The following is a 24,394-nucleotide window of genomic DNA, read 5'->3' as shown; positions in this document are numbered from 1 at the left end:
GCTCAGGTTAGCCTCGGTGTGTCAACTTATCTTTCTGCTCTATGCAGTAGTGCTAGAATTACAGGCATTGGCTATACACAGAATTATAGGCAGTCACGAACACACAGAATTACAGGCATTGGCTAGCACACAGAATTATAGGCAGTCACTAGCACCCTTAGATTGATGCGGTGCTGGGGATGGCACCCAGAGTTTCGTGAATGATAGGCAAACTCTAAACTGAGCCACATCTAGAAAGTCCTTTAATGGCACTTGTTGATATCATCTGCAGGGAGACGGTGGGATTCGTGTCAGTAGCTAACACTGACTGTGCTTCCTGTTTCAGTAGAGGAGGGAAAAGTGGTTGACAAAAGAACGAGTGGTCAAACACAAGAAACACCCAGCATAAAACCCAGAAGCAGCAGAGATCTTGAGAATGCTTCACCAAGTCAAGTTTTGCTGGTTGACGATTGCTTAAACCAGTGAACGAAGGTAATCTCTAAAACCTCCATTTTCTGCTGAACCAAGACAAGGAAAAGTAGAGGGAATGAGAAACACATCAAGCAAAAGGTGAATGAGTTTCAAATTTTACTGAAAATTTCCTCTCGCAAAGTAGCAGAATTTCCTCTCAGTCTCATATGGGATCAGGAATACAGTACAGAGAGTACAAAAAAGGCAGAAATCCTCCAGGGGAGGGCCCCAAGAAGGCTGGTGTTCTAAAAGTACATGCAACCTGAAGAATTCCAAGGCCAGGGCAAACAGACTACCTCACCATGTCTCTCCAGGCTGACTTTCTCCTCTAACTAGATATCATCAATTTCCCAACACTCAGCTTATGTATTTTTGGTGACAAGAAATTTTCTACCTACTGAAGTGACCCATTCTATCACAGTGAAGTTCATTATTACAGGTGGCCTGGGGCCACAGTAGCCTAGCTAAGCTGTAATATTCATGAACTACAGAGTCAGTGTGAATACGACATCAAGATACCAGCTGAAGCATTCGCATACTCATAAAGACACAGTGTCCACGTAAGTCCACATAACTTCTACTAGTCCTCTTTGAAGGCACGTATGTAGATCTCATAACCAGAGGCCTTTGCTCTATTCTATAATTCTCTAACACTTGAAAGCCAGTCACTGATGTCTCCATCCCTTCCAAAACCAAGTGTGCAAAGGTCCCCATACCATGCATCCTCACTCAAAGGACCATATTGTCATCAGACAGCCTTATGGTCTGACCTTAAGAAAACTGAAGGCTGGTCATGACTCTCTTGGAAAGTAACAGGGCTGCAAAACAATGCCTTTCCATCTCACCCAGAAGTACCAGGAGTCTAAAGCCAGTTTCTTCCTCACTGAAATGCTCACTCAATGGAGCTCGAACTCTCCTTTAAAGAAGTGAAGCAAAGCCTGCCTTCCTCTACAATGTAGAGTCTACAGACTTAGAGTAAGCCAAGTCTCGTGATCCAGCAAAGTATGGGCAACTGTAGACCTCCTGTTTACCGCCTCGATGCTCTCGAGGTTCTCATCCTCCTGCAGGTGTGGGCTGCAAGCATCTTTGACTCTGCTCTGGATTGGATCCGCTTACTATAAACATCATTCTTGGGAACACACAGGCCACCTTGGTAGCCCCCAGAGGATGAGCACTGTGTCTCCCAGCTGGGAACTGGTGAACTGAATACATTAATATAACACCACAAAACAGTATCTCTGTACGTTTTATTCTTACAGAACATGTGCACTTCCCTAGAAATGTAGAAAAATAATTAAATATATTCTTTAGAAACTGGGTAAGTGTGTTAAACCTCAACACTCACAGAAATTCTTTAAACCGAGAGTCCAGAGTAAAAGAATGCTGGGAAAATCCATTTTGAAACTAAGGCTCTTCCTCAAAGAAAAAGTGGTCCTTATGATTGGAAGTTCCCAGTTCCTCCACTGAAAGTGTGTTGGTGTTATTCTTTCCAGTACATTCACACAGACTATACGCTTATTTGTATCCATGGTTACCTCCTGCAAAAGATTTCACAGTTTATGACTTTCTAAAGTAAAAGCTTCCCACAGCCCACAGTAGTGCCCAGAGTCGCCTATACCCCAATCTCTTCCTGGAACTGCAAACAATGGACCTTAAGAAACAGAAGCATCCCAGAAAAATTACTCCTGGAAGGTTATCATTGAAATAGACCATAATCTGTTTCCTAACTTGAAACAGCAAAGTGGAGTCAACAGTGATCACAGCTCTTCTTACAAGGCAAGACAATCCGAGGCCGAGAGAAAAGAGACCTGACAGCAGAGACAATGGCAAGCAGTTGAAGAAAGAAACAGGGAAAGAGCCATCAGGAGTCTGCATGCCCTCCAACTCTGGTCCTCCCACTGACTGGGCGACCACAAACACTCCCAGTCAGAGAGCAAAGGTCACAGTGAAGGAACAACTCAGGTACTCATGGATTACCACCAGAATGACCTGCTCCCTAGTCATGCTGAGAACAGTTGACCATGGGCAAAAGCGCCATTTCAGCATGTCTCCTGGGCCAGGACCTGGACATACAGTGCATCTCCTCTCTAGATCATTGTTGCTTTGCCAAAAGGACATGAACTAGCTCTAGGAGAGGCCCCTGGGAAGGACATTCTCTCATCGTGGGGTCATACTTAAGTTTAATTTGGCAAGGACATACTCATGTATGTTCAGAAAGAAAGGGATTTGAAATATCTATTTTCAAAGTCCCCATGACTACACAAATTCTTAGCTTTGCTGAGCCATGGGGCTTCATCTACACCAGGGCTTTGTGCAAACCACGTTGCATAAATGATAGCTGGGGTCATAAGAGTTGCCTTCCTGACACCTTAAGTCATCTCATCTAGTAAGCAAACAGTGGACGCTCTGGCTAAGGAGGCCAGTATTCACTTCTAGTATTAACAGAAGCCACAGTAAAACAGCAGATTTCTTTGTGGCACTGTAGTTTTTCAGTATTGGGTGGTAAGGTGAACAATGACCTAATGAATTCATAAAAATTACACTGCTCTAACCATGACACATATTCCTTTCTCTCGCTTTCAAGTGTTCATTTAGCCAACAAATATTTATGAAGTGTCTCTCTACCAAACTCCATGTTAGGCCCCCAGATAAAAAATTCCAACCTTAGCAGATTATATTAAAATATTTAGGAGTGTGTGTGTGTGTGTGTGTCTGTGTGTCTGTATATGCATATAACCATAATTAAAGACAAAAGAAGTTATGAATTTGAGAGAAAGCAAGATGAATAGTCACTGGAGGGGTTGGAAGAAGGAAAAGGGAAAACACTGTAACTATATTTTTATTTAAACAATTATTTCAATGATTAAAAAGAAACAACCCTCCAACCTATGCAGTGCAATCACAACCCAAGGTTTGATAACAGCCCTCATAGTACCATCACCAAAAACATAAATGAGTAAAAACTTAACGTGTCAACAAGGAAATTTATATGACTTTAAGAAATTTGTCATAAATCATTATAATACTTTGTTGTTGTTGTTGTTGTTGTTGTTATTTCAGAATGGCCAAAACTAAAAAATCAAAAGTGGAGCTACTACCCAAAACATCAGTCTCCGCTAATGGATACCACGCATTCTGGTTAAACATACACCGCCTATCTACTATCTACTATCTACTTCCCTTCTCATTTTCAGATTGAGTAAACATTTAAAGATGATCAGAAAAGATCTCCTCTAAACAAACAAGACGGGAACAATAGAGGGAGAATGTTGTTGAAAGTGCACAGTTAACAAGTAACTTAGTCATGCAAGAATCAGGTGGAAAACTGGTCCAGTCCAACGTTTACCGACACCATGCTTGGCACCAGGCATTGAGACAAATGGGCAGTGTTTCGGACTCTCTGGGCACTTCGTCAGCAATGAAGGAAGCATAAACAATATGATGCAATGACAGATCAGGGGAGGTAGGGGATGGGTGCAGTGAATGAAGGAGAACTCTGATGGCTGGCAGGCTTGAGAAAGGATGGAAAAGGGATCTTCTGGGAGTAAATAAGGCCTCTAATGTTGGGTAAACCTAGCCACACCAAGTGTGGGTGGCTGGAGGAGAAGTGAAAGAATGAAAAGCAAGAAATCAAAGCTCTTAAGAACCTAAATTACTTGAGGTTATAATGCAAGAGTAGAAAAATTATGAAAAAAAAAACGACTATGGAGGTAAACACAGACCACGTTAAGGAACACTACACAGACTGGAGAATCTGACCTTGATCTTACCATCATTAGCTAGACTGGAAAATGTGAGCTTGGACTTACAAACATAAGGACACTCACTAAGGGCCGGTTTAGTGACCAGAATGATGTCTGCACACTGCAACACAAGTAATAAGAATGTGGGTTCTTGGGGCAACTGTGAGGAGTGAGTTCTGTAAAGTGAGGATAGAGGTTTGGGGAGGAAGAGGCTACTGAAATGGTCCCCACAGAAGGTAAGGATTTGAAGCAGAGCAGAAGGAAACTGCTGGCAGAGTCTTCAGAATTGGGACCTTTCCTCCAGTAGTCAGGTGAATATTCATGTCTAGAGCGATCCTAATAATCCAGATCTCACATCTAGGAAATAAAGAAGCAGACCATTTTGGAGGATGAAGGACAACCACACATCCCATCTGCAGGGCCTCGAGGGATTGGTAAAAAGGTGGATGAAGGTCTGCGGAGCTAGGACGCATTAAAAGGGTGGAGCAGAAATGAAATCTGAATTATGAGGACAACCGTAAACATCACAGACTTTCAGCTTACCACAAGCAGAAAAAAACCCTGTTTCTGAAGATTCTGCCAGCAATTTTCATCAAAGTATAATTTCACTGTTTGCTGCCAAGAAGAAATTTTATTATTAACTTTGAAATTGATATCCGCAACTGGAATATTGCATTTGCTTTTCCTAATGCCCCTTCATTCATATGTGCACAGACATACTAATTCAAGTAGTTAAGTTCTCTGTTGTCTCCGGTAATTAAATCCAGACATTGTTTGGCCTAATAATAGTACTTTATTGTGTATTTGCATGGAAGATTCTCCATCAGTTTCAAATTAATCTAGTCTACTTTACAAGTGGCCCGTAAAGCTACAGTCACACTGGTTCTGTGGTAGCGTCATCTGGTAGCTCCCTCGCTGGAACAAACCTCGTCCTCCACTTGTGAGAACACACAGGAGCTCTCTGCATCTGGCTTCCTATCGCTTCACAGTGCTCTCAGCTGTGCCAAGAAGGACACTGGCAAAGTCAAGGCTACAATTCTTGCTGTGATTGGGCAGCTGTCATAATGCCTACCCACTGCATAGTATTTCAATCTCCAGCTTCTGAGGACATGGTAGCATAGCATTCTCTAAAACTAGGTGGATACACATGGCTCATAATACCAGATGAATGCATATCTGTGGCACGGGTCATTGCTGGGTACAGTAAGAGGCGACTTGTGCGTCTCTGTATGACCTACACACTGTCAAAGTAGTTATGAAAGCAGAGATTGACTGAGTGAGGGTCCTCATTAATATTCTTGGAGGGGCCAAAAGGGGCAAAGTCACAAAGATATAATAGACATCACTTTAATGAGTCTTAGTACCTTTCCCTTTCAATTTTTTCAGTTATTATCACTCTGCTTTCTTTAGTTTCCTATTTTAGCCATATGGTTTTGTTAATTCATTTATTCTACATTTATTGATTTACTGCTATACACAATGTTAGATGCCACCAAGGGGTAGTTACCAAAGTTATTGGTCTCGGAGTATCTTTATACATTTAAACATTAAATGGCAGGACCGGGGAGATGGCTCCATGGGTAAAGTATTTGCTGTGCACACATGAGAACCTGTGTTTGGATCCCCAGAACCCATGTAATCCGAGTGTCTAGATGTCATGGTCCATTTCTGTAACCCCTGAACTGCAATGGTGGTGGAGAAAGGCACATCCAGTCGGCCTAGCCAATCAGTGAGCTCCAAGCTCATGAGTGACCCTGTCTGGAAAACAAAAGTGGAGACTAATAAAGACAGCAGAAAACAACCTCAGGTTTAGACACACAGACACACACATACACATACATGAACTAAACATGAACATGCACATACGTACACATACAGAAAAGAAAAGAAGAAAAGAAAGAAAGAGAGAAGAAAAATTAAGAGTAGTTATTTACCTGGGACCTAACTACTAACATTTAGCATATTAGTAAGATAATAAAAAGTAATAATAATAATAATTTTCTAACTACAAAATAATAAATGTATTATGCAAATAACATCCTTCATGAAAAATAACTTTCCTAAAACAATAAAAGAATATCACTCAAAATTTTATAACCTTCTTTACTGTATAGCTTTAGGAAATGCAGTTAGATTCTTATCTTTGCTTTTGTGTTCTATCTGCCAAGAACTACCGATTTGGTTAAACCACATGAAGAGAAAGGTAGTACTTACTTTAGCCCAAAATCCCACTTTGAGGACCAAAGCTTCAGCGCAAGGGTCAGGAAATGCTTTACTGGCTGATAATAACTGTTTCAAGCCTTGTGGGCCCTGTGATCTCTGTCACAATTTCCTAACTCTACCATCATGGTATGAAAGCAACCATAGGAAATGCATATAAACTAATGAGCGTGGCCTTGTTCCAATAAAGCTTTATTGGCAAGACAAATCAGTCATGGGCTAACCTGTTGACCCTTGAGCTAGAAGATAGCTAAGTAGAGTAAACATGGGTCCTGTCCTTAAGAAATCCACACCAAGGGCCTGAGAAACAGTTCGGCAGTTGAGAGTACATACTGCTCTTGCCGAGTACCTGAGTTTGGTGCCTAGCATTTATATCAGGTGACTTACACTGACTGTAATTCCAGTACCAGGGTCTAATAGCATCTTCTGGTCTCACAGCATCTGCACATGTGTGCACACAGCCCTACACACATTATTAAGAATAAAAATAAATACATCTCTTTCTTTTAAAGGAAGTATGGCTCAATACCATAAAGTAGAACAAACTCAATGTTGTTAAGAAATCTCAATAAAATATTCCTAGAATTCAAGGTCTGTAAAGAACACTTGAGGTGGAGAAGGCTCTCAGGATATCACAGCCCCTAATGGAAAAGCAGAGTTTGAGAAGAAAGCTTCAGGAGGAAGATGGGTATCCCAAGCAGAGATATAATTTAGGACAAACACATTGAGATAGAGAAGCACCTAGAAAATTCAAGAAACAGTTTTTTTTTAAAAAAAAAAGTGCTGAAAAATAATGTATATACAGAGAAATATAAAGTTTTGAATGTACTTAAACTTCTAACTGCAGGTTGCTGTGCAGTGGAACCTGAATGCCAAGCTCAAAGGGTTGGGTGCTGTTGAAGATGCACAGAGGCACCACTGTGCATTCCCACACAGGGATAGTGAGAAAGACGGGCAATATGACAGAGGCGATGGGGAGCAGATCTGGGGGTTCTCAAAGTGGGCTCCATGACCCCAGGTCAGAGGAAAGCATAAGGGGCGTGAGGAGTAAGGAAATCAGGAAATGGGACAGATTTGATGGTGAAACACAGAGTTTGATTATAAACACATCATCATTTTTGTCAAGTGCCAATTTGAATCTTCACAATTCCAAATTCCTCTTTTAGGAAAAGAAAAGTAACCAAAACAAAACTATTTTATAATTTCGGCAAGCTGTCAGATTTCTCCCAAATCTGTGCCTCGTGAAGACTCATCCAAGTCTTCTGGATCCTGAAACAAAGCAGAATTCCTAAGCTTTTCTTTCTCCATCATCGTTCTGTAAACTGTTTAGAATCAGTATATATTTTAGTTCATTGTGAATACAATATGAAGTATCAATCAAATAACTCAGGAGATTGCTTTTAGAAACTTGGGATAAACAGTAACTTTTGAGAAAATTAGCTCAAACTCTATATTTTTAGAACTCTGTAACCTGTTGCTGCATATTCCTTACAGTTTCGAATGTCTCTCTTTAACTAAAGAATCTGAAGACAGATGTCAGGCTGAAAGTCTTTAGAAAACTATGCCTAGGAACAATTACAGAGAAAGAAGTTCTAGTTACACTTGAATCTTGTATGTATTTATTTATTTATTTATTTATTTATTTATTTATTTTGGCTTTTAAAAGCCCAAAACTTAGGTGAAATGGCAAAGTACATGACCCAGATAATACTCCTATTCAACAGCAAGCTAATATCTTGACCCTAGTGAAGAAAAAACCAGAGGGGTGAAAAATGAAGTGTTTATATTCAAGGTAAGAGTGAAGAGTAATAAACAGCTCTGATGTGGCTGTTATTCTCCAGCCCAAAAAGGCTGACAGAGTTCAACTACGAATGTGATAGCATAGCAGAAATTGAATAATGTCAACCCCTAGTGATGTAAATCCTCAAAGATGGCCACAAGGTGCACGATAGGAGGAGAACCTCCACTGCCATGCTTCTATAAACCCACAGCCATTTCCCAAGAATATTTCTCTTACCATCACCCTGGCTAAAGTCCAAACCTTGATCCACCCTGGACGCCTCAACTCTCCTTTCCTGATACTGTAAGTTGTTCCCCATGACATCACCCTGTGCTATCGCTTCCTTCCCTCCCTCTTCTGCAGTCACAGTCTAGCCCTGTCCCTGTTCCCTTCATTGCTGTCTGCCACAATAGATGCCCAACTCCCTCCTCTTCAAGGGCCAAAAATGGCTACAAATTCATTCCCTTGGCCCATAGTTCTGCCCATGCTACCGCCATACTAAAATGTTTTCCATAAGCTTCTGCAAATGGGCTCAATGTTTTTACCTTAACTCCTCAATGTTAAATTTTCACATTTTTGTTGATATGAAACAAATTCTGCAATTGTTTTCTCCTATCCTGTCATAGACTTTCGATTTCTTTTCCTAGATCTCTTTGAATGCTTGCTTCTAATAACCATGTTCTCTTCTAATGAGTCTCTCAGAGTGTGGGTCCCATACTATCTCACATGCCATAGACAAACAGGCCTTCCCTCCACTGACCTGGCAGTATTTACCATGATTCTGGGGGTTCCTTCATCCTTCCTCCTTCTGTACACTACACTGAGAGACAGAGTTCAGGAAACAGCTTTGGACTTGAACTTACTGAAGTGTGTGTGCTCTCAGGATCTCCTGCTTTCCTAAAGAAGTTCTACATCTTTCGAAAGGACACTAGAGCCAGAGAACATATTTCATTTAGTCAGATCTTCAAATTCTAAGTATCTAATTCCAGATATACTTGAAAAGAATCTGCGAAAAAAATTAAGAAATACAAGTCTCACATCTTAGTTTTTCAAATGGTTGGGTTAACTATGAGGTCAGACTGTAGGATAGATCAAGAGTTAACTATGTGGTCAGACTGTAGGATAGATCAAGGGCTAACTATGAGGTCAGACTGTAGGATAGATCAAGGGCTACTATGAGGTCAGACTGTAGGATAGATCAAGGGCTACTATGAGGTCAGACTGTAGGATAGATCAAGAGTTAACTATGAGGTCAGACTGTAGGATAGATCAAGGGCTACTATGAGGTCAGACTGTAGGATAGATCAAGAGTTAACTATGTGGTCAGATGGTTGGATAGATCAAGGGCCAACTATGAGGTCAAGCTGTAGGATAGATCAAGGGCTACTATGAGGTCAGACTGTAGGATAGATCAAGGGCTACTATGAGGTCAGACTGTAGGATAGATCAAGAGTTAACTATGAGGTCAGACTGTAGGATAGATCAAGGGCTACTATGAGGTCAGACTGTAGGATAGATCAAGAGTTAACTATGTGGTCAGATGGTTGGATAGATCAAGGGCCAACTATGAGGTCAAGCTGTAGGATAGATCAAGGGCTACTATGAGGTCAGACTGTAGGATAGATCAAGGGCTACTATGAGGTCAGACTGTAGGATAGATCAAGGGCTACTATGAGATCAGACTGTAGGATAGATCAAGGGCTAACTATGAGGCCAGACGGTAGGAGAGATCAAGGGCTACTATGAGGCCAGACTGTAGGAGAGATGGAAATTCTTGAGTTAAGCCATGCAGTTTTCAGCTTTTCAAGAGCAGTGTCACCTGAGCCAGGAGAGGCACAGCGGCGAACACTGTGTCAGCACTGCGGAGCAAATACTGTGCTGGACACAGACTTGTACAGCGGATGCACAGTGAGACGGGCAGGCCGACCCGAAGCAGAGGACACACAAGAGGAAGGTGAAGGAGTGCTGCCGTCTTCTGAGAACTCAGAACGGAGACCCTGAAGTGGCTGATCTCATGCCACTAACAGCAAAGGGACACGAGTGTTTTACAAGGGCTCAACTGATGCTGGCTGTGAGATGTCAGCTCAATTCACAGATAAGTGCTCACAGTGAAGAGCCATTCTGGATCCACCGAGATAGGTGATGCACTCAGACACTGATAATGGCAAAGCGTTTAGGCTGGTATTAACCTGCCCTGAAACGTGGAGGTGAAAGCTTCTCTTTTGTTCTCGGTGGCCTGGGCTGGTTTCAGAACTGCCTGAGAGATCTGCGAGAGGAAATCGCTTTCGGTTTTGTTCCAACTTCTAATTCAATACCTTGGCAGCATTTGAAATGGATAAGAGCTCTAAGCTCACATCTGCCTCAGGTGACAACTAAGATAAGGAACGCTCTGGAATGATGAGAGCTGACTTCCCCGAAACACCTTTTCAAGCAGTTTTTTGGAAGGTAGTTACTTCAAGTTACGGGGCCTCAAAATACCTTGCTAAGAATATTGAAGCACTCACTTGATGGAATCTTATTATAATCCTGATTGTTAGCTGATAATTTTGGCAGGTTTTAAAATGTAGTTCTGTGTTAATTATCAGGCTAAATTATAATCAACTCATCAGACTGGGATCTGCAGAAACTACAGGGAAATGGCTCTCCTTGGGCACACAACACCCACCTCCAGTTAATGGATTATGGTGGCCAAGGCTAGTAAAAAGAAAACTGCTGGTTGCTTGTAATGAAACAATGAGGCCTCAAACACCATTTTAGAGCATGTACAACATGAATCTTGTACAGAGGCAAACAGCACTGTATCGAGTACTCGTGACACATGGTTGATACACAAGCTCCAGATGCAGTCCTGGGTGCAGTGGAGTTGAAACAAGAAAGTGCAAACGTGTAAGGCATCGGAGAGCACTGGAAAACAATCTACACATGGCAAATCTGCCACTGTGAGGCCCAGACAATAGATGCTGTGGTCGTCTACTGCTTGACAGATCTGTGATACAGATCTGTTTCATAAAGGAGATGGACTTGCATGACGAGCCTACCTGCTTTAGAGTAGGTTTGTTGTGAAAGGCTATGGTAGGCAGGCAGGAAGCTCAGCTACAGCACAGAGAAGTGGGTGTCACCATCTTAGAGACCAAAGAGCAAAGGACAAGCTGATTAGGAGAGAGGGTCTCATCACATTAATAACAGTATTCAATCCTATTTTACACACCTTGGGCTGTTCCATAGGAATTTAATTGACTGGACTGACACAGAAAATAATAGAGACCCCCTCAAGAGGTGACTGAGGCGCTACATCAAAGATAAGAGTTTAGCAAGAGAATGTATATGAGAGAGAATATAAACACAATAAAAAAGGATTCACTCATTACTGAGAGAAGTCTCCTTAGATGATCAGAGGTCTCATTTTAGGCTGGATTTCATATGGCAGCCATCAACATATCAACAACTAACACCAGTGTTACCAACACCCCTGATGGTTCTTTCTCTAGGTGTCAGATATGGAATAATAAGCTTTTAAAGCACAAAAATAGAACCACTCAAGAAATAATACTATTAGCACCTGGATACTAAGTGTGGAGCACTGGGCTGCAGACTCTTCTGCATTCTCACGGAGATCCAATGTCAGCAAGATTGACTGTTTTATATACGAGAAACCCAAGTTGACCACATGGAAGGAGCTTTCCCAATGTTATAAAACCATCAGTGGTAGATCAGGGATTCAAACCCCATTCAGTCGGATTCGAAACTCCAAAGCCCGATCGGCTTCCCAGGAAGCATCCCGAGGATATAAAAACATGGAAACACATGATTCTTGCAAAGGAAATCATGTGGGTGCTAAAACTGTACTGAACAAGCAATAGATCGAACAACCTGACCTTTTAAGTTCCTACCCTTCAATAACACCCCCTACACCCATCATACAGCGGGAGAAACAATCATATATTATATACTGACCTAGACACACATGAGCTGTGTAGTTCTGGAAACTCAATTAGCCTCTCCAGTCTTGTCCTTTTTATCTGGGAAGTGGAAATTATGAAAATAACTACCACACAAGTTGCTCAGCAAGCTAAATGGTATCCAAAACTGTACTGAGACCAGGAAGGGTAATAAATAATGTTCATGGTGTTCTATTGCTATTCAATCAGTTAGACCTACTTTCTAGCAAAAAAAAAAAAAAAAAAGATTATCAGGTTAAGACTTCAAAAATAGGCTCATCCTCCCATTACAAAATTCATACTTCCCTCCAAGATTAAGTCCTCACCTCTTCAAAGAGCCTTATTTGGCCATGAGTGCCCTTGGGCCAACCTGCTTCCACAGTCCTATGTGGCTGGATGGGTAAGCATCAGGTAAGGACTCATGTGTTCTCTCAGCAGTCTATCATCCAACACATCCACTAGCCATTTGGGTTTTGCCTCCCTCATTAGAAAGGAAACCCCTTGAGGGCAAAGACCCCCGTGATTCATCTCTGAATGCACAGAACCCAACAGTGCATGGTGTGTAGTGATATGATACACATTTATTTCTATCTCTATGAAGCACAGAGATTATTAATAACCTCTTAAAACATAAAATTTATAGCAAGAGGAGCTCTGAAAGAATATAGCTCAACAAACACTATTTTAGGATGAACTAAACCTTTTCCCACTAATTCAGCTGAAAGACATCCTCACAGGAAAGTGAAATTTTCTAATGCTAAAATAGGAAAAGGATTAGCTCAATAGTTTTTGGTATAGAAAAAGAAATAATACACAGAGACCTAACAATGTCACCATACATGGGATTCTTGACATCTGGAAAAAAGTCTACATGAACGATTTAGAAATATGGGGGTGAAAAAAAATCCAAGCAGTTGTCTATGCACATTGTCTTCTGTTTTGCTTTTAGACAAACAATCCACGTCTCTCTAGAAAAGCTCTACACCTAAAAAGGAAAATGGTTCTCCCGCAAGCTCTAGGTCACCCGCCTATATCACCTTCCATCTTTCAGGTATGCAGTGAGCATCTGTAGGGTTAAGTCCTCAACTCAGGAAGTTCTTCCTAACCTCCACGGGAAGAATGCACCTCAAGTACCATCCTTACACCCCTGGGAAGAGACAGAGAGCAGCATCCACACGAAGAAAATAAGTTTCAGAAGCATGAGACCTAGACAGGGGCTGCCATGCCAGCCCTGACCTGCACAGTCCCCACTACATGACAAGGCCCTTGACCCAGGTCAAGAGATAAGAGTAACCCGTCATCCCAGGTACTAGCGATCCTTACACCTTCCCCTTGCGGGCACCCTCAGGAATGGTCTCCAGTCCACTAGATAACCCAGAACACAGTTGTCCTGCCCTCCCTCTCCCCAGCACCACCATCTCTGCCCTTTTCCCACCCATTGACTTACTGAGCCATCCCACGCTGGGAGTGCGCCGCACTCGGGGGTCATCGTCCAACGTGCGGTTTGCTAGGCAGGACACTGAGTTCTCAAGCGGGCTGCGGGCTTTAGTGTCAGAAGCAGAAGACAGGAGGAGGACGACACATGAGCAGCCACAGCAAGGATGAAGATGGAAGCATTAATTAGGAAGAAAAAAAACACTGAAGCAAATCACACAAGCGGGTTAAAGGAGAACAATGACATTTACAATGACATTCGCTTCCTCCCAGGACCCTGTGCCCTTACATGGAACAAATATCAGCAAAGAGTGAACAAGGTTTTAGGAAAATTACATTCAATCATTATAGCTCCCCCAAACAGAAATGGATGATTCGTCCTGCAGTTCCAATACACAAAACATGGAGCATGTACAGAAGACAGATTTTTATAGCGAACATTAAGCTGAAGCTACAACATCAGGACTGTTAATAGCTGTCCGCCACACAAGCACACACAGAGGGAAGCGGCACACACAGTTTTAGCATAGGGGATAGGATGTCATTTTAGTAAGCGGCCTTCTAGCAAGCTACCCAGCAGTCTGGCTATGGAGCTCGTGGACAAGTGAGGAAAGCAATATTTCAGACATTGCGTCTGGAATATTTTCCCTGACAAGCACAGACTGGCTCTCACTTTTTTGTTTTTTACCCCATGATACTGGGACATGGATAAATTATTGTGCTTTAATACAAACCCATTTGAAATGGCAATTTTAGTCTTCATTTTCCAGTGCCTTCCAACACCTATTTTACTAGAACGTTAACCCTTGGTGTATCTGTTCCAAATCAAGGATAATGATTCGAGCTGAATGCTCAGTCAAGATCCTTTACGTGCCTCCGTCAAGGAGGGCATGACTGGCTCCCTCCTAGGAGAGTGCCATTTGCTCTGAGAAGCTCATGTCACTTGGCTTGCTAGTCTCGCAATGCATCATGCTCCAAGGTTAGTAAAAACTGGGCGGTGCCCCACCCTTTAAAGAACGATAGTGAAGTTGGACATGCATGACCATGAGGCAATACATAATTTAGCCTTAAAAGGCTTGTTCCCTTAATAATAAAAAATAGTCATGATATTATCAAGGTAATACATTGAGCAAATTCCACCAAACAACCATTAGATAACCTATTCACATTGTGTGCAAAAGACAGGGCAGGTAAATGGTCACTTGACCAGAAGGGTCAAGTTCTAAATCAAACTATTTACAAATGAATATAAATTAACAGACAACTTTGGGCATTGAGCACATTATAAAACAGGTTTGCAAATTTGTCTGTGTGTGTTTGAAAGCCGTAAATAAAGCCAGGATTTGTTAGCAGACCCTCTGTGCCAGCACCTGTTTGAGGAGGATCTGAAGTCTTCTCTCCTGCAATGTGAATTTGTAATTGTTTTCCATAATTGAATTTCTTTGTAAGTTTTTACTGCATTGAGAAAAATAAAAAAAAGTAAAATGAACCAGATGAGATTATTCCAAAATTGCTTCTGTCAAGAGGGAAGAAATTAGAGACAGTAATCATCATACTGACCCAGACTCACCTCCTATATCTTTGGACAACTAACAGGCCTGTTTAAAGAGCCAATATTCTTACAGAGCAAGCTATATGAAATGGCAAGTCTAAGTAGCTGGTACCCACTTGTCTAGGTGCAAACAAGGCCTAAGATGCACTCAGTAAGAACTGATGGAGGTGAGAATACAAAGTAAACTCAAAAGAGCTGCCCGGTCCTTTAGCTGGTAGGGAGGATGGAGCTGGATAAATGTTCTCTCTGATCTCATGGCCTGCTCCTGAGAGAAAGACTAACAGGTGCTCACCTTGGAAGCTGTTCTGTAACTCCCGCTCTCTCTCACTCACCTGCCTCAACTTATCAGTATGGTACTTGTTGGAAGCCAATCCTAGAGATTCCTCTTTGTATACACAGCCTCCATGAATGCTGAGCCTCCCCATCAAGAGGACAGTGAAATGGAGCCTGGCAGATACCAGCCAAAAACCTGGCTCCAAAAGCAGGCCTGAAAATGGAACTGCCCATAGAGACTCGGCACCCGTGATGCAGAAAGCCTTTAAGAGCCATCTGGCTGCCTACCCTAGTGAGAACATGGAGGCTAACAGCATCCATTACTCACATTGGCAAATTCCAACATGTTGATTCGTTGGACCCTTTGTGTTCTAGGCAGAGAGAGGGAGAGAGAGATAAATGATGCAACCCTTTCAGGTTGCTTTTTCTTTTCTCTTTTTCTCTCTCTCTTTTTTTTTTTTTCACTTCACGAACTTGCTCTAAGGATCAAATTTTGCAAAGTTGTTCTGAAGTCTAAAGAATAACTTTCTATAATTAGAAGATGGTAATGATACATTATGTATACCTTTTCTAGATAATACTTTCGCTGTATCTCTTCTCTCTTAAGTTACAAAATAAACAGCTTGCCTTTGCTCATATTATACATACTTTTTTAAAAAAAATAACTTTCGCCTGCTTCAGGCATAAACAAGGGAGATACTGGCTTATACCATTATGACTTGATGAGGAAATACATGGTTCTAAAGACTTTTGAGTGATGGTTTCCAATGTCTAGACTGTAGAAAATGGTAGAGAGAGAGAGAGAGAGAGAGAGAGAGAGAGAGAGAGAGAGAGAGAGAGAGAGAGAGGCAGTGATTCATATTCCCTTTGGGAATCAACTTATCCAAAGTCATCAATCCCTAAATCTGATCCTAAATTCTAGAATCTCTCGTAGAACCAGGCAAATAGAAATTTCCTTCGCAAAATGCCTCTTTAGGAAGGAGAAAATGAACTCTGCTCATTTTAAACACTTAGGGCTCATGGGTAGAAATGCAGAACTGTATGTTTAAACAGTTATGGGCCATTTGCTGCTCTCTCAACCCTGCTGTTCAGCTTAGACATTTACCCGAACACAGTATCACTCGTCCATGAGCACACATGAGACACGCTGCCCAGAAATGTCCACTTGAAGATCTGATAACGGACTCAACAGACTCCCCTTGTGTGGTGTGATCCTGCTTAGATAATGGCCACCAACGTCCTCCAACATCAGATTATTGTATGGAGTAACATACTGAGGGCTGGAAAATAAATTAGAGCAGAGGAAGCGCATGTCTCTGTAATCGAATTAGCATATTCTTATAAAGTAAACATTCAACATTTGGTCCCTCCACTAATTACGTTTGTCTGTTAATTTTGCATCTGAGTTTCAAGACTTTTACCTGCAAATGGAGACACTGCATATATTAAAACTATTATAGATCACATTGGTTGGTGGAAAACAGGTGTTCGAATACTGGGAATTAGCACTGTTGCTGTTACTACTAATACTCACGAGATTTGCTTTGTCCAGCATACCGAAGGGTAGTAGAAAACGCTGAAGAATGCAGCCTGACCTAATGTAAATTAACTTTAAGATCTGAAATCATTGTTCAGATGATAGTTCTGTATTAATGCAGCATAGTTCACAATAGCCAAGATGGGGAATCAATATAAATGTTAATAAAAAATGTGTCATACATAAAGGAAAGAGTGCTATTCAGTCCTAAAGATGGGGGTAATTATGTTATGTGTGGCAACATGGATGAGTGGAGAGGTCATTAGGTACAACGAGCTGCACAAAGAAGACAGATGTGACTTTTACATGTGTGCTCAACATCACCTGCTTGCACAGAAGGACCAGTGCTTCCCTAGGGCTGCAGACTTGGGGAAGATAATGGAAGATGGTGGTCAAATTAATATGAGGAATACACAGTAAGTATTGGGGTGATGGGTAGGTTAACTAGCTTGATTCAATTACTCTACATTGTATACACAGGACCACATTTTTGCACCCTCTAAACAAATATACATCAATATCTAATGAAATGGATACATTCAGCTTTTAACTCAAGAACTGGCAGAGATCTACTTTTGTCATGCATTTTAATGAAAGAGGGTTTGTGCCTACTGAGGTATGCTTGGCCAGTATTAGAAGGCTCTAACACTCTCTTCTCCGCTTTTCCTCAGAAAGACATAATAGGGAGTGGGTCACACTCGATTCTTCTGACTTGATTCTTCTACCTCTCCCTGCCTTCTTCCCTTCATCTCTGGTTCTCTTCTACAAAGACTAGGACAGAGTCCAGATCAACACCCACCCTCCCTCCCTCAGCTCTCAGAGCAAGATGAGGCTATGGAGACTAAGACTTTGCAAGGGTGACCTGACTAAGCACCCCAAGCCCCAGACAGTTTCTTCAGCCTGGCGGCAGCAGGTACACTCCTAAAAACAAGGCAAGAAGAACTGGACACTCATTTGTGGCACTCCGAGGCAAAGAGAAGCATTTGTAACATTACTCTACCTTAGATTCTGGAGGCACGGACTAGATTGTCAATTAGTAAAAATTTTTAAAAGTAAGCATTTCATACCAACATCCTATGTTATTCGCTGGCACCTAAAGCCTGTCAGGGCTTACACATGCTGATCAGTTTTGATAATCTAGGTAGCAACTTAAAATTCTATGAAGTCCACGAATGACAACTCACTACGGATTGTCTGATAACTGTCAATCTGATAATGAAAGCAATGCAGCTTTAAAATGAAACCTCGTGAATCTTTTCACACTACAGTGACAGGAGCAGGGGGCTGAGAAGCACAGGCAGTAACAGGACACAAGCTAAAAGTGGTCAACTGATGATCTGCCCTCAATTTTAAATGTGAAAGTCACTAACAGTATCCCTAAAGATGTTTCTGAATATTATCTGTTCCTGAGACCAGCAACTTGTGTTATTATTAATAAATAATACAGCTTATCTACTCCTGGAGACACAAACATAATATTACCCTATGTTACACATATAACAAGACTCAAGGTCATTATATAACTTTCAAAACCATTTATCTACTAAATATGAGTGAAGCCTGAAATAAAACCTTTGGAAGAGATGGCATCATATCTTCAAGAAGATTATGAAATAGGCCCAGAGTAGATCTAAAGATTCACTGTGTTCTACTCCTAAGCCTGACTTCTCGTTGTCATGCAGTGTAGATGGACTAGTAAGTACTAAGATGGGGTGATAAAAGTTTGAGTATTACCGATCTGGAAGACCTGGGGGAAAGCAATTAAACTGGTGCCTTGCAGATGCGCTAGAAATATATTAGCAGGAACAGGCACATTGGCTGCCATCATTAGAAGACGACTTCACTCAGCTCCTTTGCTAGCAACTGCTAATATCAGGCTAGGAAGAGCGTCATTTCGTTGAGTTCTGGCCAAGACACTCATCCGTGCTCTGCAAATGCATAGCAAATGAGGGTCCAGAAGCAAACAGATGGATATGTGCTGCTGGGCTTTGGAAGGAGCTGGCTGCATTCAGAGAAGCACCTGGAATGCCATGCTCATCAGAGAACGATACAGGCCTAAGGATACGAGACGCCACCTGACCATCTCAGAACCAGGTAAGCATGAAGCCCACTTCAGAGGAGCAGAATCTTTCGGGCGGGGGAGGGGGGGCTGGGAAGTGCTTGCCCTGTCTGGTGCTACAGGGATCATGCCTGAATTCAACAGCATGCTAGAGGGAGGTGGGAGATAGAACAAGGCAATTAAAGACAACTGGGAAAAATTAGAATCCAAAGCCCAGAGCAAAAGCAAAGAATGGCTAAAGGGACCACGAAAGCTGCCAAACCTGGCTGTAGTCCCAGCCAGATCTAATTCACACCAGTGTCAAGGCAGCCTGAACTAATATTCACACCACATAGTTCAAGTGGCCTAAGCTCAAGCCGTATTCAAAGCACTAAAGGCCTAAGTTTCTGGATCTTAGAAGTACAAAGCACAGCAAAAGCCATGACTTCTCCTGTTGATTGTTCTGCACAGTTACAACTGCCCAGGTTCCACTGTGTAATAACAATGCACGGCTTTTTAAATACCCAAAGCTTTTCTGCGCTCATGTCAAAGCAGCTACATGGAAAAGAACTAGGTATCAGCTTCCCCCTGGTAGAAAACCTCGAAAGTGTCCAGATGCACAAGCCAGAACTGTACCAAGTTGGGAGGGCCCGTGGATTATATTTTGCATACCTGGGTAAAGAGAAGGGCAGGAAAGGCAGTGAACTGAAAGTGAAGCCCAGTGATATGTTGAGCAGTAGGTTGTGGTTCACTACAAATATGTAAGAGGCCCTGGGGCACCATCGAAAACAAAAGGAAAGCGCTGTGGGCCCCAGGAGCCAGTCGCCCTCCTCGGGGTCCCACCTTCACCAGCTCCTCACTGCTGGATGCAGTTCTTGTTCTTACCTTGGATGCCTAGGGTGGGTCAGGATTCCTCTTACAGCCGTCTAAGCAAAAGCAAGGAAGGTTCAAACTATGAGGAGAACCAACCTCTCCCCTCCCATTGCTACACAGTGGGTGTCGATACCACTCACTCACCAAAAAGTCAGAAGAAATACATAAAAATGATTCCTCCAAGTTTCTTCCTGAAGAGGAAACTACTGAACAGTGCAGAGGACATTGCTATTGCTACAAAAGCTACACTGCACAGCGGCGCTTAAACACCTCGCACATAACTGAATGCATTTGTTGAGTGATTGATTGCTAAGTGCCAGCTCCCATTCGAAGCCCTCATGTATCTCATTGAATTTTTCATTATGTTTGTTTACAGTCATCAAAAAGAACTACACTATTTTTCTAATTCTTTGGTAGGGAATATAAGTAAATGTTTACTAATTAAAAATGAGTTCATGATAATGAACCAAAGGAAGGAAGGGAGGAAGGAAGGAAGAGAAGAAAGGAAAAGAGGAAGGGAGGGAGGGAGGGAGGGAGGAAGGAAGGGACTCATAATGTGAATCTAACTGAACATTTGATTATAATGTCATGCATGCTAATAAGACAAAAACAAAACAACAAATAGGTGTTTCGGTCTCACTTGTTCGTCACGGGTGTCTCAGACGCTCCTCTACTGAGCCAAACAGGAGTTTTAACTGCCAAAACAATCCTCTTACTCTTATAAGCTATATGCACTAAATACATGCTTTGAGTTTAATCTGTATTGTTAAAATTTTTCCTCACCATTATTTTAAAGTTTAGAAACAACTAGAACAATAATAAAGCAAGTCCTGTTTTGTAGCATGTGTTGGTCTCTAAAGTATGAATGTTACCTTGTAGCTGATTTCAACGGCTTGCCTGAAGCCACGGGAGTCAACACTGGGACCCAGTGCATGATGGGATGAGATGGGGCACTCTCACGTGATTTCATGGGTGGAAATCACCTCAAGTACACAGATTTAGTCAACTGCCATCAAACAAATAGGAAGTCATGCATTTTGAGCAATTGGTGCCATTGCTTTTAATGTAATTATTTAATTGGATTCCAATGTGATTTAACAGTCATTGCATATAACTGCTGGCAGACTCTCCCCTCAGTTGGTTCTTGGGAGTAGATGGGAACTGACTCTGGACACCACTGGGAACTAAAACAACGGACTTAAGTGTCTCCATGCCATTTAGCTATCTGTCATGCGGTTGCTGGCATAGTCAGAGCAGTTTCTGACACAGGGTCTAGCTCTATATTTGAGGCTAAGGTGATTTACATTTACTAGGCTTGAGGATATTACGACCCAGATCCAACTACAGTCGCTCTAAGATTTTTGTTTATTAAAAGCATAGTGACAGGTATATAATTCCTTACTTTAGATGTTTAATCAAAGAACATTACACAGTTCTTAGGTATATTAAGTGATTAAGCCCTCAGACAGAAAAGTAACTGTGCAAACTTGCAGGGTAAGAACAAGAAAGCCAAAAACTTGCCAGCCGATGATTTATGATCACGTACCTTGGAGGCACGTGTAGCTCACTGCTATAGGATCTCGCAAAGCCAAATCTTGCCTGTGATATTTAAAGAGTCAGCTAACATAAAGGCCAATAATAACAGCTTTGAAACAAACTAATCGTATCCTATGCTTCAGGGTGTGGGCTGATCACTGGAAGAGCCAAAAAAGAACCACCTGCCCTTTCCCATTTGCTTGCTGCTCTGTGTGTACCACACTGCACAAATGAGAGGTGAATGAAGGCAAGGTCAGCTTCCTCTAAAGTACGGGATCTAATGAGGATGAAGAGGTGAAGAAGGAGCAATCTCAGCTCATTCATTGCACCTCCCATCCAGATACCTTCTCCAAAAGGAGGGCTGCAGAGACTCATCTCTTTCTAGTTTCTTCTCTGTAAGTAGTGCATGAAAAGGAAAGTTTACCCTTCTGGAAATAGAACACCCTGGTAGCCATCGCTCCTCATGCAACATGTGAAGACAGTGCATTTTCTGACCTCTGTGTACTATTACCAATGCAATGACTTAGAGCAAACAAAACCCCTAACTATTGGAGTCGTGGGTTTTTATGAGAAAAAAAAGATTATTACTTGAGATGAGAGAGAGAGAGAGAGAGAGAGAGAGAGAGAGAGAGAGAGAAAGAGAGAGAGAGACCTGAAATTTAACTGCCATAGTTGCAAATACATGTGCTGGTTAAAATGAAATGCTTGTAAGATGAATTGAAAGAGCCTACTGGAGCAACGGCACTGCCAGCCACTAAACAAGATTTTCTTCAAAAACAAATCAATAGGCATAGAAAACCCAAGGCTTCTCTGTCAACAGCAGGAACAGTAGAAGCAACAAATTATAGCAGAAGTAATTTAAATTAGTTTCTCTCTCTCTCTCTCTCTCTCTCTCTCTCTCTCTCTCTCTCTCGTGTATTTTACTGAAAGCATTTATATCTTAATTATTTTATAGACAGCTTGAGTTTAAAATATAAAATTTTGTTTATAGTAATCAGTCTTCAAACCATTGGCTTTTAATATTAAGTGAGAAAAATCACATTTTTGAATACGGAGTGACTAGGATCAAATTCACTTGCTATAATCATTTACACCTGCCCTGTGCCAAAGAACACATTCTATGATATCATGAAATATCAAGTGACTCTCCTGAGTGGCAGTTTCTCCCACTCTTAGTGCTGAGAAGACTCAATGGTGGCAGAGTCCAGAGCTGGTTCTCCCAGCCCAATGTTTACTCATCTCTGGCCACCACATCTTCATTTCCCATACTTCATGGAAACTTGCTTCCTCCTCCTCAGACTGCACCCAAACATTGGAAATTTATTACCAATGATGAGAATGATGCCAAAAATAGGTGCTTTGCAAGAAACTGTGGTAAATACAAAAATGTAACAAGAATTATTGTTATATAATGAACTAATATTCTATCTTGAATAATTATACTTCCATTTGAATATGATTATTATTTATCAAGAAATCAACTGCCTTTTCAAGTGGTAAAAATACTTGAAAACACTAATTAGACACAATCATCTTAAAGCAAAAAATGTTGTTATCTGATATTTCAAAGTATATATCATATTTTATTAGATACTCCTAGCTGTTGAAAGTCATCTTGAAGACATATGCCCTGAGAATGTTAACTGCGAGCTTGTTGATTCATCTGGAATCCTCAGTTGTTTCCCCACAGAGTTATTAGTAAGCATTTCAGTCAACCACAGAGGAGAAGCCAGGCACTGTGGCTTTGTAACCCAGTGAAACCTTTCCAGCAAGATTGCACACCTGTCCAGTTGGATGAAAAGGACCATGAAATGACTGTGTCACGTGACCTTGAGAAAAGACATAGGCAGAGGAAGAAAGGATTCTTAGAGATGGAGCAAAGGTGGGTGGCTCACGAAGAGAAAGCAGCCACCGGCGGGCAGGCTTTGCATTACCATTATCAGGGTTGGTAAACATCCTACTTGCACTGGAGACCGTCTTCCCGATGTCAGCCAGGGACCGGAGGTTGGATTTCTTGGTTTGATGTCGGTGTTTCCGAAGCAACGTGTACGTGACCTTATCCTTAAGGTCAGGCTTCAGTAGGCCTGTCTCGATCTGGTGGTCAGCAATCATCTCTGATATGAAAGCAAAGTGAAGCAAACGTCAGGACACCAAACCATGAAGCTAAGTTTCCCTCTAGCTTTGGGGACGTCACCACCAAATTTAACATCAATACATTCCTTTCCAAAACCCCAGCTTTCCACTTCAGATGAAGGGACCGACTGCTGGCCTTAATGAGAGAATTCTGACTATTTCAGCATTAATTGTCTTTAGAACCGCAGAACTGTCTTAATTTCTTTTTTATTTTTAAAGCCCAGTTATTCTAAATTCCCCCAAGCCAGAGTTTCTCAGAGCAACACATTGCATTCTTCAATTTAAAAAAAGTAAGGTTCAAATTTTCATGTCCTGCATTACATAATCAGAAATATCAAGGGTATGAAAAGAAAAAAAAGCTGTGCACTGTAAAATCATGAGGGGTGCGTTTTAAAGTCTATTTCCCCAGTTCTTCTAAGTTATATTTTCTTTAACACACCTTACCCTATATCAGAACAACTAATGAAGGAAAGATCAAGTTACGAAACTATACCCTGGTTAGACTTCATCTGCCTCGTCAACTCCAATAAAACCTTGCCATTCTGCTCCTTTGATGGTTTTCGAACACAGCCTGACTAACATTGGTCTAGGAAGTTTAAATATCGTAGTTTTACTACCAAAAATAAAAAATCATAAAATTGCTTCTATTAGCCCTTTACTGTTCTAACTTTTAAAAGAAAATGGCTTTGGGGGCCAAGGAAGACAGCTCAGGTGGTAAAGGGCTTCGCTGCGCTAGCAGGACGCCCTGAGTTTGGATCCAAGGCGTTCACGTAAAAGCCGGGTGTAGAGTGCTGTCCACCTGGAACCTTGGGCTGTAGGGAACATGGTGAAAACAGGCAAAGCCCTGGGTGCACGGGTTCAATGAGAGACGTTATCCCAAAACATCT

At 41.7% G+C, this 24,394-nt stretch overlaps 1 protein-coding gene across 4 annotated transcripts in view; it reads right to left on the bottom strand.

Moving 5' to 3' along the window:
• Slc4a4 (solute carrier family 4 member 4) overlaps nucleotides 1–24,394 on the bottom strand; it is a 420,169-nt gene that overhangs the window by 158,926 nt on the left and 236,849 nt on the right. For all 4 annotated transcript variants that reach the window (XM_057771897.1, XM_057771894.1, XM_057771895.1 and 1 more), the window contains one exon: nucleotides 23,309–23,488. In XM_057771897.1, coding sequence (XP_057627880.1) covers nucleotides 23,309–23,488 — 180 coding nt within the window. The remainder of the gene's footprint in view (nucleotides 1–23,308; nucleotides 23,489–24,394) is intronic.

This window comes from Chionomys nivalis, chromosome 6 (genome assembly GCF_950005125.1).
Source record: "Chionomys nivalis chromosome 6, mChiNiv1.1, whole genome shotgun sequence".
Classification (NCBI taxonomy): domain Eukaryota; kingdom Metazoa; phylum Chordata; class Mammalia; order Rodentia; family Cricetidae; genus Chionomys; species Chionomys nivalis.
This window is presented reverse-complemented; position numbering and strand designations above follow the sequence as displayed.